General features: G+C 53.6%; 5 protein-coding genes across 5 annotated transcripts; all 5 read left to right on the top strand.

Moving 5' to 3' along the window:
- Nucleotides 1-1,069: 1,069 nt before the first annotated feature.
- Nucleotides 1,070-2,560, top strand: JKF63_02082 (uncharacterized protein; the record flags this gene model as incomplete). Its single annotated transcript, XM_067898125.1, has 1 exon — nucleotides 1,070-2,560. The coding sequence occupies one exon, from the start codon at nucleotides 1,070-1,072 to the stop codon at nucleotides 2,558-2,560; it is 1,491 nt and encodes a 496-aa protein (XP_067754282.1).
- A 3,038-nt stretch (nucleotides 2,561-5,598) lies between these two features.
- On the top strand, nucleotides 5,599-6,063 carry JKF63_02083 (uncharacterized protein; the record flags this gene model as incomplete). Its single annotated transcript, XM_067898126.1, has 1 exon — nucleotides 5,599-6,063. The coding sequence occupies one exon, from the start codon at nucleotides 5,599-5,601 to the stop codon at nucleotides 6,061-6,063; it is 465 nt and encodes a 154-aa protein (XP_067754283.1).
- Nucleotides 6,064-6,923: 860 nt separating this feature from the next.
- On the top strand, nucleotides 6,924-8,093 carry JKF63_02084 (uncharacterized protein; the record flags this gene model as incomplete). The annotated part of the gene is made up of 1 exon (XM_067898127.1): nucleotides 6,924-8,093. One exon carries the CDS (start codon nucleotides 6,924-6,926, stop codon nucleotides 8,091-8,093), a length of 1,170 nt encoding a protein of 389 aa, XP_067754284.1.
- A 997-nt stretch (nucleotides 8,094-9,090) lies between these two features.
- JKF63_02085 (uncharacterized protein) lies at nucleotides 9,091-10,983 on the top strand (the record flags this gene model as incomplete). Its single annotated transcript, XM_067898128.1, has 1 exon — nucleotides 9,091-10,983. The coding sequence occupies one exon, from the start codon at nucleotides 9,091-9,093 to the stop codon at nucleotides 10,981-10,983; it is 1,893 nt and encodes a 630-aa protein (XP_067754285.1).
- A 1,249-nt stretch (nucleotides 10,984-12,232) lies between these two features.
- JKF63_02086 (uncharacterized protein) lies at nucleotides 12,233-12,820 on the top strand (the record flags this gene model as incomplete). The annotated part of the gene is made up of 1 exon (XM_067898129.1): nucleotides 12,233-12,820. One exon carries the CDS (start codon nucleotides 12,233-12,235, stop codon nucleotides 12,818-12,820), a length of 588 nt encoding a protein of 195 aa, XP_067754286.1.
- Between the last annotated feature and the right edge of the window lie 2,416 nt (nucleotides 12,821-15,236).

A 15,236-nucleotide genomic window follows, 5' to 3' on the forward strand; every position in this document is an offset into this window, starting at 1 on the left:
GTGCAATGCAACCATTTAAGTTCGGCGGCTGAGAGATGACGCACCACAGCGATCCGTTAGTGTCCATTATATCTATTCCTATTTTGTCGCCCTTTGGCAAAGGCAAACAGATTTCTCTCGAGATGCCCCCCTCCCCCCCTCCTCTCCCCTCCCCCTCCTTGTAGAATGAAAGGCTTGTCAATTGGCAGGGGAGGTGCCGTTTTCCGTGTTTTTGATCCATCAGTGTTTCACGTGTGCTTCTCACGTACACGTACACGTACACATACACGTACACGTACACATACACACGCTTTATTGTAAGCACATCGCGCAAGGGGTGCAACATCCCAAAGGTTGTCAATGCTCTCACTCCTTCTCCAGGGCCATGATCCCCCCCCTCCTCAAAGTCTTCGATGTTTCGCTTTCAGAGAATGGGTCTATTCATTTATGTTTCCTCTCCCCATTCTCACGTTTGTGCCTACGTTGCTGCAACTTTTCTCTGACGTCTTATTACATTTGCACTGAACATCCCCCTTCCCCTCCCTCCCCTCCCCTGCCTCGTTTACCCAGGCACAACAGCACCCCTGTTTCCCCTCATTCGATATTTTCACCTCACCAAACGCGCGCCCACGCACTGCGACTACTCCCGTAGCGCTTTTTTCCCTCTTTTTGTCTCCTTATTTTGTCTCTCCTCCTCCTCCTCCCTCTCTCTCATATGCATATATAGATATACATATTCATATACCTTTATGAATATATCTATATCTATATATATATATATATATTTACATTCTCAGATAAAATAAAGATCTCTCGTGCTCTTTTTCCCCCCTCTGACTGCTTGAAGTGGATTTATGGGGACTCCGCTGTGAGCCCTTTTTATTGATCTTGTTCCTGCATCGTATCATGAGTGTGGGTGGTTCTGCGGCGTTATAGCAGAAAAAAACAGCAGAAAGGACCATACAAAAAAGCCCACACAAAGACTCACAGCTGTGTAGACAAGTTGTGTACGATCCCAGTCTTTTTTTTCCTCATTGTTTTACTATTTCTCTTGATTTTTTACGCGGATTCAAGCATTACAAAGGACTTCATGTCCTCGAGGAAGAGATCCACCAGCCGTGCTGCCTCTGGCAGTCGCTCCAACTCGCGCAAGGCAAGCAACGGGCATTCCGATACCCCCAAGATCGTCAAGGCCCTCACTCCCGAGGAGGCTTACTACACCGAGGTGAAGCCCCGGTTCACTCCTCATAAGGATCCATGGCGTGGCGAGTGGGATTTCGGTGGCCCCATCGGGGTTTCGGGCATCATGCTCTTTTCGCATGTAGTTATTTACTACTTTTACGTCTGTATCGAATTATTTCAGGGAGCCATAATTTACCCCGGCCACCCCATGCTGAGGGGTGAGAAGATGCACACGGTGTTTTTCTCTTTTTTGGCTGAGCGTGCCAGCCCAACGGTCGAGTCGTTCAGCATGTTTTTCGCCTTCCTTCTTCTGGAGTATGTATTGGCTCTTGTGCTGCCGGCATTGTACGTGAAGGGGCTGCCGATTCCCTCGGAGAACGACTCCCGGCTGACGTACAAATGCAATGCTGTGAGTGCGTGGTACTGCATGCTGGTCATCGTCGGTCTGCTTCATTACTACGAAGTGTACCCCCTATATTACCTGCGCCAAAACTACGGTCACTTTCTCACCGCGGCGACCATCACCGCTGATGTCATCGCGGTGCTAGTTTACATTTTCGGATATAAACGGCGCATCCGCATGACGGGGTCTCTCATCTACGACTTCTTCATGGGCAGCGCCCTGAACTACCGGTTGCCAGGGGGCGTCGACGTGAAGCTTTTTGCTGAGTGCCGAAACTCGTGGGTCCTCCTCATGATGCTCACCTTGAGCTGCGCCTCGGAGCAGTACCGAGAGCTTGGCTACATCACCGGCAACATGATCTTCATGATTGTCGCACACCTCCTGTACGTAAATGCGGTTCAGAAAGGTGAGGAATGCATCATCTCAACATGGGATATTTACTATGAGAAGTTCGGCTGGATGCTGGCTTACTGGAACACATGCGGTGTGCCATTTCTTTACTGCATGCAGTCTATGTACATTCAGACTGTGCTGAAAGACAAGGAGCACCCGTTGTGGGTGGTGGTGCTGATGGGGTGCATCCTTCTCGTGGCGTACTACATTTGGGACACAACTAACTCTCAGAAGAATCGCTTCCGCATGCGTCGCAGCGGTGTACCAATGCACATTGTCCTCAATAACTCTTTCCCCCAGATGCCGTGGCGCTACATTGAGAATCCCCGAACGCTCAAGAGTCCTGCTGGTGAGCTCTTTGTGGACGGCTTCTACCGCTACTGCCGAAAGATCCACTACACCGTGGACCTGGTGATGGCATTCCTATGGGGTAGCGCGTGCGGCTTCGACTCCTTCATCCCTTTCTTCTATTTTTGCTTCTTTCTCAGCCACCTTGTCGACCGCGAGCGTCGTGACGAGCACCGCTGCAGGGTCAAATACGGCAAGATGTGGGACGAGTATGTGAAGCTGGTTCCCTACAAGTTTATTCCGTACATCTACTAAAAGCTGCTTATTTGCACCTTGATGTGTGCGTGTGGGGTGCCCCTCTCTGTCTGCTTCTGTGTGATGCGTTTCGAATTCTGTTATTCACTCTAATGAGACTTTTCTGTTTTTCTTCGCTTATTTCTGCTTTCTTGGGATTACAATCACAAGGAAAAAAAAACCTCTCGAATAGTCGAAGCATCGGGACCTCAACATGAATGGAGTACCCTGTTGCATCGACTTCCCTGGAGTTTTCAAGACAACGGACAGGTCGGATGGGGACTGGTTTTCTGCTTTAGTGTGTGTGGGGAGAAAACAAACAAAACGTGTTCTTCTTGGGTGCGCTTTGCGCTCCGCTATGGCGGTAGCGAGACGTGATGTGCGTTCGTAAAGGCAAGGGCCGCATTGAGGGGAGGGGGCGGGCGGGGGGGGGGAGAGGTGTACGTGCCGCAGCTGGTTTGAGAGGAGGGATATGGAGAGTAACGGGAATGGTGTGGGGCATGAACACAGAGGGAGAAAAGGTGTCTGTCCTGTTCAGAGACGCATCTCGTGCGTCACCACGCGACACCCGCCTACGTTGACATTGTCCTGCTGCGCTTGAACCCTGGAGTGACCCTTTGAGCGCAGAGTCGTACTGGTAAGCACTCACAGCTCTGTTATCCTGCGGCTTCTCCCCCCTGTCCATTGTGGCAGACGACGCACCGTAACACAAATCATTCAAAACTAGCGAGCGATGAAAAGGAGGAGGGACAACACAGTATGTGAAAAGAGCCTTGAATTATTTTCAGAGGTCTTCACAACCCCCTCCCCCCAACAACAAGCAACAACGTGAGGGATCAAGTGAACGAAGTCAATTTTAAAACCAAAGCCAACAATTCATCGGTGCGCAATAGTGGAGAAAGTCAGGGAGGAAAAAAGAGATGACGTCCACCTAAGCCACCAACAACAAAAAATGAAGAAGAGTGCGAGGGAATGCAGGTCTGCGAAACACTGAAGGAGGTGGAGGTGGAGTGTGTGTGTGTGTGTGGGCATTCGAGGGGGGTGAGGAGAAATTGGTGGCATCGAGGAGGAATGAGGAAGAGACGCAGCCGCTGGGGGAACAACGAAAACACGAGAGTACTCGCTCAAGAAATGCGCAGGTGCGTTCAGAAAGCGCCCCTGCCCTTTCGAAAGAGAATGGGTCTTGTTTATTTCCCGATGTCTCCTCTCTCCCTTCCCCCCTTCCCCCCTTCCCTCATCTCTTTCTCAGATCTCACGCCTTGTTTTTCCCCATATACAGACACATATATATGTACACACTTACATCTGTATATATGTATGTGTGTGTGTGTGTGTAGTGTCTCTATGTGCTCGGGAATTATTATATTTATTTATTTTATTGGTAGAGTCTCTGCGCACTCATTTCTCCCTTTTCCATCAACACACACACACACGCATGTATGTGTATGTGTATATATATGTATGTATATGTATGTATATGTGTATGTATATGTCGTAGGCCCGCTACACACACATACATACATTCTCTCTCATTTCAAGGGTTAAATGTCTATGCGTAGCGTCCCGTCAGGGCGAAAGCGAACGTTTTGCGGTGGAAGAAAAAATGGGGGAAACATTATTTTATTTTGTCTCTCTTGCACACACACAAAAAAAGGGGGGAAGGACACTAATTCGGTATGTTGATGTGGTTGAAAGACACGCACACTCAGGAGAGAGAATGGAACCGATCCACATACCCGAACGGGGTGGGGTAGGGGGGGAGGGGGGGGGTACCGTTTCCTACCATTCGGTGGTGGGCTAAAGAGGCTCTTGCGCGCACACAGACGAAGCCGATGTGAACGAAGCATCACAGAGGAGAGGGGGAAAAGGGTTGTGGTGGTGGTCGGCAGACGCTACACGCCACCTTATCTTCCTCATGCGAAGTCTGTAAGTGGGGTATTCCATTCTACACATACTGGACGTCATCCCCATGTTTTCTGTTAACGGAAGGGGGACGGGAGTAGAGCCGAGCGGGAGAAAAAATCCTACGCCCACTTCGAGGTCCGACACCTATACACCCGTGCTCACGGGCAGGCAAAGAAGAACCTCGGCTTCTGTGTGTGTGTGTACGCTGAGGCGGGGTGGGGGGGACGTGCTTTTGGTTTCCCTGGCCAGATATGGCCCTTGAACGCCCCCCCTCCCCCTCCCTCAACCCACACAACACAAGCATCAACACGCGCGCGTACCTGTCTCTCTCTTGATGTGCACAGACATGAGATAATCAGTACTCCATGAATATACCACAACAGTGAAAGTTAATTGGAAGAAAGAAAAATGAGGAGAGCAGAAGAACAACACATGATGTGTCATGTCACTGTCGACTGACATAGCGGGGATTTGTGGGGGAGGGGGGGGGCGTGGGGGGAAGGGAAGGGAGGGGAGGGCTGATACACCACCAATGTGCTGGCGGTATTTCTTACCAAGTGAGCTGAGTAACGCCTCTTTTGGTTCTCTGCCGCACGAGCGTCGACGCTCACCTGTAGCGATGGTACAAACAAGGAGCGTGAGACGCCAGCGTGTGTGATCGACAAGCCGAAAAAAGGGGAAGAGACATCGCACACACAAAGGCAAACCTCTCTGCTTTGTGTTTCCTAGTCCTTTCTTGCTTCCCATACACGTGAGGAGCTCAATGCTTTTGTCAGTGCACATGAGCGGCACCTCTGCAGGACGAGAGAGGCGTGCTGTCCTTTATTCCCTGTGTACAACCTGCATTCACTGGTGCGCTTGTCGCTCTCTCTGAAGCATGTACGTAAAGCGATGTCTTCTCTTGCTGCCTCCCTCCATTTTTTTTTTCTCCGCGTTGCCTGAATGGTGTCTTCCCGCTCTTGTTATCCCTCTTCTGCCGACTCTTTCTTGAAAATGCTCGTCCCTTGTACGCACCGCCTTCAAAATCTGTCCTGTCTTTTCTCCTCGTCTCGCGTGAATTCTGTTCGACTTTGCCTGCGTAATGCGCACATGGGCGACCGTACAAAATTCTTCCAAAATTAACGAAGAACGCGAAGGGTCACTTAGTCAGCGCCATGCTGCGTTGTACTTGCGTGCTGGCGGACAGCTTTAAGGAGCACTACCACCGCGTACACCTGCCACGCCGCTTGGCCCTGCAGCGGTACATGAAACGTGAGGAGGCTCGCCTAAGGTCACAGAAGGGCAAAGCGGCTGCTACCGCCTCTGGATTGCAGCCTGGCGAGGTGCCCTACAAGTACAACCGCTGGTGGGTCTCCAATGATCACGAGTTTGTGCATCAATTTGCCTTTGTGGAGGACCCCGATGTCACGAAAGAGAAGCGCACGACGTTGCCTCTTGTCACGAAGGAGAACGTATGGAAGGAGCCACAGCAAACCTTCTTCTTGCCCTTTGCGCCTTTCGTCCGTGTAGTAGACTACGCAAAAGACCCGGATACAAAGTTTCTGAAGCCGGTGAACATCCCGCGTTGGAAGGACTACATGCAGCGCACAAAACCTGTCGTTCCCCGCACCTGGTACTAACGCGCACATATATTGAGTGCTCCCCCTCAGTTGCGATGTGTGACCATATATGCAGGGATGTATCTGCGTGCTTGGTGCTTGGAGTCCCTTTGTCGGCGGTTGTCGTTGGCGAGAGTTTCGACGCTTCTTTCACACGTCTAAGCAGTCGCTGTAGGAAGATTTTTCTCAGCCGCCGCTGTGCATGCGTATATATATATATATATATACATATACATACATAATTTGTATCTATGCGCACGTATCTCACGTACACAGAATGAGCAAAAACAATATTAGAGTACTACACTAAAAGAAAGCCCCCAGGGCTGTGGCACGTCGCAGTGCTTCAGGAGCGGCTGGTGAAGTGTGTTGTGTGTTCGGTTCCGCTCCTGGGTGCATGTGTGCAGCTCCCCGTGTGCAGAGCTCCCCTTCCCTCCTCCCATTTGCACTAGCTGTGTTGCTTCGTGCGCTCCTGGGCCTAGCGACACGTATGCGGGACGTGTTCATGCCCATTCGCACTCCGAAGGAAGATTTCATGCACCGCTCTTCCCCTCTGTGTGTGTGTTTTACATTGCCATCCAACTCCTCCTTTATTCCCAACCCTTTTTTCTTTTTTTCCACACACGCGCGCCCCCTCCCCTCCCCCCCCAAAAAAACCCTCAATTTTCCGCACACTTTGAATCGTCTCACTTTCCACGTATACACTTTACAGTGGCCCTGGTCTCCCCGTGTCTCTTCCTTACGGCCACGTGTTCTCCTCGGCTCTATTCGTGTTGCGTCTCCGTATTCCTCTGGTGTTTTATCTATACCCCCCCTACTCTCCCCCCAGCAGACGAGGATTTGTCCCCCCCCTTTTTTAATCTGGTATTTTCTCTGTTACCATGCTGCGCGGCCTCGTCAACTCCGAGTCGCTGACCTCGGAGCAGGAGGAGCACATTGACCTGCTCCAGAATGAGATCGACGAGATTTGGAACCGGCGCGGCAACTACCAGATCGACCCAGACGCCTGGGAAACTATGCCGTTCTTCATGGAGAGCATTACACAAGAGGATATTGACAAGAACGCCAACTGTGCGGCTCTCGCGTCTATTGTGTACGACGAGGTGCCGCCAGATGAGATTGCCGAGAATCGAAAAGAGCACGGCAACCGCGCCTTGAACATGGCTCTCAATCCCGATCAAGAGCGACGTGAGAATCTCGCACGCGCTGCATGCTACAGTTACACAGAGGCTCTTCAGGCAAAGGGTAAAGACACGAAGCTAACCTCCGTCATCTACGCTAACCGTAGCCTCGCTCAGTTCATCATCGGGAACTACGGCCACGCACTCGAAGACGCACAGCGATCTATCATCCTCAACCCAAACTACCGAAAGGCGTACTACCGAGCTGCAAAAAGTGCACTGGCGCTGAAGAAGTATGACATGGGGCTTCAACTACTGGAGAAGGGATGCCGTGTCATTGACCCACCCATGGACGCCGCGACACAGGCGGAGTTTGCAGATTTGGAAAAGGAGTGTGTGGTGGCCAAAGATAAGAAGGGATCAGAGGAAGCGAAGCAGCGGCGCACGGCGCACTCGCAGGCCGCAAAAGTGTCGAATGTGGCGCGCGCCATCACCTCCAGTGGCATCAAGATCTCCCCCAAAGCGGAGGTGACGAGTGAGCAGATGGGTGTCTACGGAAACCCAAAGCCGTACTTCGACACGGATGGCATGCTACACGTCCCACTGCTCTTCATGTACGATGAGTACCAACAGACAGATATCATGCACGATGTTGCGTGCGACGTGTGCGCCGCAGAGCTCGTCGAGGAGCTCATGCCCTTCCCGTGGGATGACTGCGGGCGATACCGAAAGCTCGACGATATTGTGGTCTTCTATAGGATTGATGACGGCGTGAACGATGTGCGGTGTTACGAGATCGATCAGAGCTGGCCCTTAATTGAGGTGTTCCGAGCAGAGTCGTACGAAATGCCACAGCTAATGCCGGTTTTGCACGTTGTGAACAAAACCAGCGAGCTTCTAGAGCGCCTCAAAGTCCGCCGCGTTGCGTGAGATTTGAGTTGGTACGTCTGGAAGGAGAACAAAACCGGGAGGAAGGGAGTGGGGTGGGTAGAGGGTAGAAAGGAGTGGCCGGCGTTGCGATACGCACATGCCTAGCCTGTCACCTACACATGGCTGCCTTCACGCTCTCATCTCAGCCCACGCCTGTTCTCGGTTGTCATGTTCATGGTGATTTTCCTGAGCGCAGCTGGGTTTTCATTTCCACGCACCGCTTTGGAGTGGGTGAGGGGTGCTCTCGACTACCTTCTCCCGTCACTTGTTTCTTCCTTCGCAGTGGCTCTTGTTAATACCCACCAACACCCCTCTGCTGATACACACAGTCCACGTGAACGTAGCCTTGTCCTGCCCTCAACGGTTAAACGGACCCCCCTTCCCCTTCCCCCCTCCACCGGACCTCATAAACGCACCTCGTGTCACACTCTTGTTTATTTTACGCGTAATACCTGGCGCAAAAAAACTCAGTTTTCTGCCACTCGTGTAACCACATCCGCATCCCTGCACACATTTGAGTTGTGCTGCGGGGGGGGGGGGCGGCGGAGCGAGGCCCACTTGACCCTCTCTGCAGAAAATAAGGAAACCAGACATTTACAAACAGTGCGATTTGTGTAGGGGAGGAGGAGTGCAGAACGCGGTGCACAGATCACACAGATGTACATATTTGTCTCTCTCTGTGTAGGGTGTGTTGTTTGTACTGCATCACTTCCGCTTGTCTTGCAGGTGTCTCAGGCTCTTCGTTTTTCTACTCCGCGATCAGCCTGAGCATGATGCGTGTCCTCTTTCTTTCCATATCGGCCTCATTTTTTCGCTCCCTCCCCCCCCCCCCCCCACCAAGGACTCCAGTTCATTACCCTTGCGCTGTGGCTCACTGTGTGCGAAAACGTACTAGAAGTGAAAGCCACACTGGCTCTCTGCTCTCGACGGCTTGCTCCACAACTGGAACGTATTACACGCATAGCCACTCGGAGGGGGAGGGAACACATCCGGCTATATGAGCTTGTTTTTAGGGCTCCCCGCCGGGAGCTGGGCCGTGCTCGGTATTGAGTTTGTGGAGCGTCTCGGCTTCTACGCGGTCTCTTTTTCCCTGTTCACGTACTGCACCGTGATGCTCCAGACAGGTCCCGCATGGGCGAATGCGCTAGTCAACATCGTGTACATACTTATCCCTTCTGCGGCGTTCGCAGCGTCGGGATGGGCGGATAGTCGGACTGGTAGGCCATGTGTGCTGGCCGTTGCGTTGGCTGTCTACGCAGCATCGCTGCTGCTTCTGTGTCTTTCAGCCACCCCTTGGTTCTACACCTCTTTTCCTCATGGGGTGACGTGGGGTAGCCGGGTACTATTCGCTTTCTCGCTCGTGGGGTTTAGCATCGGATACGGCTCAATGAAAGTCTGCACCAATCCTATCATGGCAGACTGTGTCGTGTTACACTATCACAGTGCCTTCATGACTGCACCAATCATATTGGACGACGAGCAGGCAGAGACGGAGGAGGGTGCCGCAAGTCTTGCGAAGACTTTTGTTCCCTCCACACGTGAGATGGCCTCGTTAGCGGATGTGGCGGGCAAGAGTGTCACTGCAGATGCGACCGGAACATTGAGTCCCGTGTCAAAGGGCGATCCCTTGTCGTATGGCACTGCTGTCAGTCTAGAGGATGCCACGACTCTCTCTCAGGAGGAACAGGTGAAGGCGGCCCTTTCCCGTTTGTTTGTGTACGCCTACTGGATCGCAAACTGTGGCGGCCTCGTTGGCATCTTTGTTGCCCCGCTCCTGCGTAATATCGAGAGCCGTCGCCTCGTGCAGGGGAGCAAGGAGTACACGACTGGCTATTACTACACCTTCCTACTGGCGTCCACGTCGGTCAGCCTAGGCGGTATTGTTCTTTACCGGAACTTTGCCAGGTTGCCTCGCAACGCGGCAACACCCACCTTCGTCTTCGTCCGCGTGCTCGTGCTCGCACTTCGAAACAGGTGGGCTGTGCTGCGAGGCAACGCAAAAGTGGTGTCAGACGGATCTGATGATCTCTCTGCTCCCCGTGATTGGCTCGATTATGCATGGATGAGACTGCAGCCAGTCCTACCTGAGGCAGAGGGGGCCGCATTCGCTACCCATCATTCCATTGGTAACAACGACACTGCTGCCTCCGAAGTGCCCATCTCGGCTGCGTCTTCTCCCATCAGCGGCACCCCGCTAGGGGAGTTGGACGGTGGCACCGATTCCATCTCGCTCTGGGTGGCAGAATGTCGCACGTCGTTGAATATCTGCAAGGATTTCATTGCTTTGCCCATCTACTGGTTGATCTGCAACCAGTTCAGCACTAACATCATGTACTTGGCGGCGGCGCTGGATCTGCCGCCGCTCGTGCCTGGGGAGATTTTCAACAACATCAACACTCTGACAACGCTGCTCTTATTGGTTCTTTGGGATCGATGGCTGCTTCCGCGCGTTCTGCAGAACCGTGTTCCCTCTGCCTGTCTTCGCATTGTGGCAGGTTTTGTGTGTATGTGCACCACCATGATGTGGTGCGGCTGTTTGCAGTGCTTCATCAATATACGCGGCTACTATAAAGATGAAGACACCTACGTGCTGCACGTCGGTCAGCAAAAGCTTTCGGTGGGGTGGTTGGTAATTCCGTATGTTCTGCAAGGCTTTGCCTCTGCCTTCGTGGACCCGACGGTAATGGAGGTTGCGTACCGTGACGCCCCAGAGCGGATGAAGGGGACAGTCATGGGGCTTTATTGGCTCGCCTCCAGCGCGAGCGGCTTCTTGGGCCTCATTTTGTCCCCGGTAATGAAGCCACAGAATGCAGCCGCACTTTTCTTTTGCTTTGCTGCAGCACAGATGGTGGTGTCAGTGGTTTTCTATCTCGTCAATCGCGACCGTTAAACGAATGTGTGTGTGTGTGTGTGTGTACGTGTGTGTGTCCGGTGTTGCCTTTTTTTTGGGTCATGTGAGACACCACTCATTTGCATTCCATGGTCTTTCCTTGTGTTGTTCCTTTGGAAAGGATCCACGGGGCGTGGGCGTTCGCAATTTCTGCAGCTAAACGGAAAAGTAGTACTTCTTTGCAACATTATCATAAGTCCCCCTCTTAACCCTTCTCCTCCTCCTCGTCCCCTCCCAGTCAGGTACATCCGTGTAGGCCATCGGTTTCCCGTTTCCCGTTTATGCGTTTGACAGCGGCGATTTTCGCCTCATCCACACCTGAAGATGTGATGCGTGCAAGGCGGGATATGTTCATAGGGCCACCTGCCTGGTTTTTTCGGGCTTGCCTCCCCCTTCTCTCTTTTTTTTCTCCTTGCGATTTCACTGGTGATCAAAGCGGTTTTCGTGCTCAACAGCTTTTATCTTTTCTGATTGCTTCTTCGCAATCGTACAAAGCAGAAGAGCGGTTGGGGACTGGCGAGAGGAGGGGAGAGAAGAGGGGGAGGCGGATGTCTGGAGCGGGGTTTAGGGCATTTTTTTCGTTGGATCGTTGTGTCAGCCCCTGTTCGTGTGACCCTTCTTTTTCCATGGCCCCGGTCACATTCAGTATTTGCACACACACACACACACACACACACACACACACACACACACACTCGTCTCCATATTCTTTCCTCGCGCTCCCCCCGGCGACTTGTACTGTACAGGTGAGGGAATGACGTGTGTGTGTACGTGTGCGCCAAATATGCATGAGACCGATGCGAGGGTAGTCGGCTGCTTCACATTGAAAAATGGCGTCATGTGGCACACACCGAACTGTGACTTGTGCGTCGTCGTTGCGCATTCCGGGGTACCATAACACTCGGTATATGTGAAGGGAAAATAAACATGGTGTTAGATGAGCTTTGCTCGGCTCGATTTTGCCGCGCATCATTCGTTAGCCCCGTGCGGTTTGCATGCGCACCTTTGCGTCGTCCGCACACAGCTGCTTGGCATCTCATTCTCCAGGTATCTCCTACTTCACGCATATGCGTACGCACACGCGCACTCTTTTCTCTTCCACCCCCCTGCGACTCTTTCGCTTTTCTCTCTCTGACTCTTTTGACCGCGCTCTCCTACACACTGGTGTGTGCTTTCTTATTCAATTTTTCCCCCTCATCGTTTTGTGGTTCTGTTCGCGCAGTTTTGGATTCCACGCGAGCTTTTTCGAATGACCGCCACCAAGCCCGCTGCGGCTGCTGCGAAGAAGAGGGCCGCGAAGAAGGTGTCGCGCAAGAGCCCCGAGTACACAACTCTGCGCAAGAGCTGTGCTCCCGGCGCCATCGCGATCATCCTCGCTGGCCGCTTCCGCGGTCGTCGCGCTGTGATCCTGAAGCAGCTGCCGCACAACGGTCCGCTAGTTGTCTCTGGTCCAATGAAGTACAACGGTGTCCCCATCCGTCGTATCGACTCCCGCTACGTGATCGCCACGAGCACCAAGGTCGACGTTTCCAGCGTTGACACCGCACTCATCACCCCTGAGGTGTTCCAGCGCCCCAAGGCGGAGAAGGCGGTCAAGAGCGAGGGCGACTTCATGGGCGACAAGCAGAAGGCAAAGGCGGAGAAGGCCGCCAAGAAGACCTCCAAGGCAGAGAAGAAGACCGTTGTCTCGGACGCGCGCGCCCAGCTCCAGAAGAAGATCGACGCCGCTCTCATCCAGGCCATCAAGAAAGATCCTCTGGGCAAGGAGAAGGCCGGTTACCTGCGCTCTGTCTTTACGGTGAAGCCGGGTGACATGCCGCACCGCTGGAACTGGTAAAGCACATAGTACGCGAGTGTGCGCTCTCGTAGTAGGTGCTGGTGTAGTGGGCTCGCCTTCCTGACAGCTCCTTCAGATGAGTAGCCCCGTCGATAGCACTGATGGACGTGCTTCGTTGTACTCACTCTCGTTTCTTTGGCTTCTTTTTTTTCTTTCTTCTTTTTGCTTTACACTGAGGAAAAAAAATGAGCGAAGTGTTACAGCACACCGTTTCCTTGGGGCTACTCCAGTTGCGATCATCACTCTCAAGTGGGGCGTTGCGGGTGATTCGCTGAAGTAGTTGGTTGCTGTACTGTAGGCGGCCCGCTCTGCAACTATGGACCCGGCCGCGGTGGCTGCACGCGGCCGGTGTTTGTTCCCGTGGTGCGTTCATGAGCACTCCGCTTATGCGGACGCAGGTGTGAACCTCGTTAGCGTCAGACCGTTGCTGGCATAAATGAGACGTGTGGTGGTGTGTGGGCATATGTGCGTCACATCACGGACGTCTTCGGTTTGTATTTAAACAAAATGCTTCTCTACTCTTCATTCATGCTCCTCACCCCTCTTATCCCCCCACACACACCCACCCACACCGCACACACACAAAAGTTGCATTCACCCACTGACGGAAGAGAGAGGGGTCGCAGGCCTCATGAGCAGCAGAAGCAGCGAAGACGAGTACGACCCTGCAGAGGTGATCGTCCACACAACCACTGCGCCACTCCCTACTAGCGATGGCGTAGCGTCTTCCCCTATTGCATCGCTGTTCAGGACAACCTCGGAGCATCCATCTGCAGGAACTCTTTCCGAGACGTCCGCTCTGTCCTCTGCTGCGAAGACGGCTTCGGTGCTTCCGTCTTCCTCTTTGCCAGCCCTACCGGATCTCAACGGCAACGCTGACGGTGGCTACCGCTTGCACAGCGATATCAAGGGCCGCGTCCGCTGCCTCACTCTTAATCCGGCTGGTACGACTCTGTGCGCTGGTAGTGAGGATGGACAACTGTGTATGTGGGACTTCACTGCTCCTCTCAAGTCGCATCGCGTACAGCCTACGCGAGTGCTTACACCGTTTGTGAACCGTATCTCGGGGTTGCAGCCCATTATCGCCTTGGCTTGCGCGAAAGATGGCAGCTACTTCGTCGCTTGCCAGGACGGCGACAGCCCGGCCCTGGTGCGGGCGTCGGGAGAGCAGTTGGGCTACTGTGCGATCGGAGAGCGTGGTTTAATGGACGTTGTTCAGTGCAAGGGCCATCGCGCCCCGGTCACATGCGTCGCTGCGCACACCCACGATGCTGCCTCTTTCTTCACAGGCGGCCAAGACGGGACGGTGCGTCTATGGAGCAGCACCACGTTCAAGCAGCGCAGTGTCTACACGGTGAAGCACGGTTCGGGGCAGGTCACAGACACTCATGTTGTGGAGAGTGTGGCCAGCCTCGATGGTTTTCACAGCGGATCGGGGCGCGTTTTTGCAAGCGGGGGGCAGGATGGCCGAGTGCAAATGTGGGACAGCAGGGTCAAGTACCGCCCCGGTGGGGCCATCGCCACCGTGGACATGTACACCGCCACATCACCGGCAGGACTTGGTAAGGCGACGGAGGAGGACGCCTTCCTAGAAAAGCACGTCGGTGGTATGATGGAGATGCGCGCCAAGGGCGCTGGTGACTCTTGCGCGTCCGGCAGCTACGGGCTTGCCGTGCGTCTGGGCAGCACTGTAAAGATGATTGACCTCCGCCAGCTTTCTGGCAGCAGTGATGGCGCTCTCTCACACGCCGTGGTACAGGAGGTGGCTACTGATCTGCCTCACGTGCTCGACACGACTGTTCTGTCGATTGGATGCGGTGGTGACTCTTCGACGATGATGACAGGCACAAGCCGTTCCGGCTACAGGCAGGCCAGGGGCGGCCACGTAGTCCAGTACCGCTTTGCAAAAGGTGGCCGGCTCGACTCGACCTTGGTCTGGCGGGCCGGCAAGCAGGACGAGGACGTCCTTTGCGCATGTGCCGATACTAGTCGTACTGACGGCTGCGTTTTTGCCGGCCTCAGCTCTGGAGAGGTGGTGGTCCATGGTGCCTTCTCGAGCGATGTGTCAACTCCACATCCCATCGAGAAGTGGTTACAGACGCGCCCGGTGAAAGAGGGATACGGTCGTTCCGTTGGCGAGAAAGCGCCGCGCGCCGAAGAGGATGACACGAGTTTATTGCGCGATCTGTTCTAGATTTGAACTGGCGTCCTCCCCCCTCCCCCTGTTGTCTACCTCACGTTGTCACACGCGCCAAGATGATGAAGTGGGGATAGTGGTGAGTAATAGTGTACAGAAAGCTAAAAGGACTCGTCAAGTGTTTGTGTGAATGAAGAGACACCTTCGTCGGTGTTGACTGACGCACGCCCACGCGAGGTGGATCAGGTTGCACACTATCCTAACTGGGGCGTCTTAGAG

Source organism: Porcisia hertigi, chromosome 33, assembly GCF_017918235.1.
Source record: "Porcisia hertigi strain C119 chromosome 33, whole genome shotgun sequence".
Classification (NCBI taxonomy): domain Eukaryota; phylum Euglenozoa; class Kinetoplastea; order Trypanosomatida; family Trypanosomatidae; genus Porcisia; species Porcisia hertigi.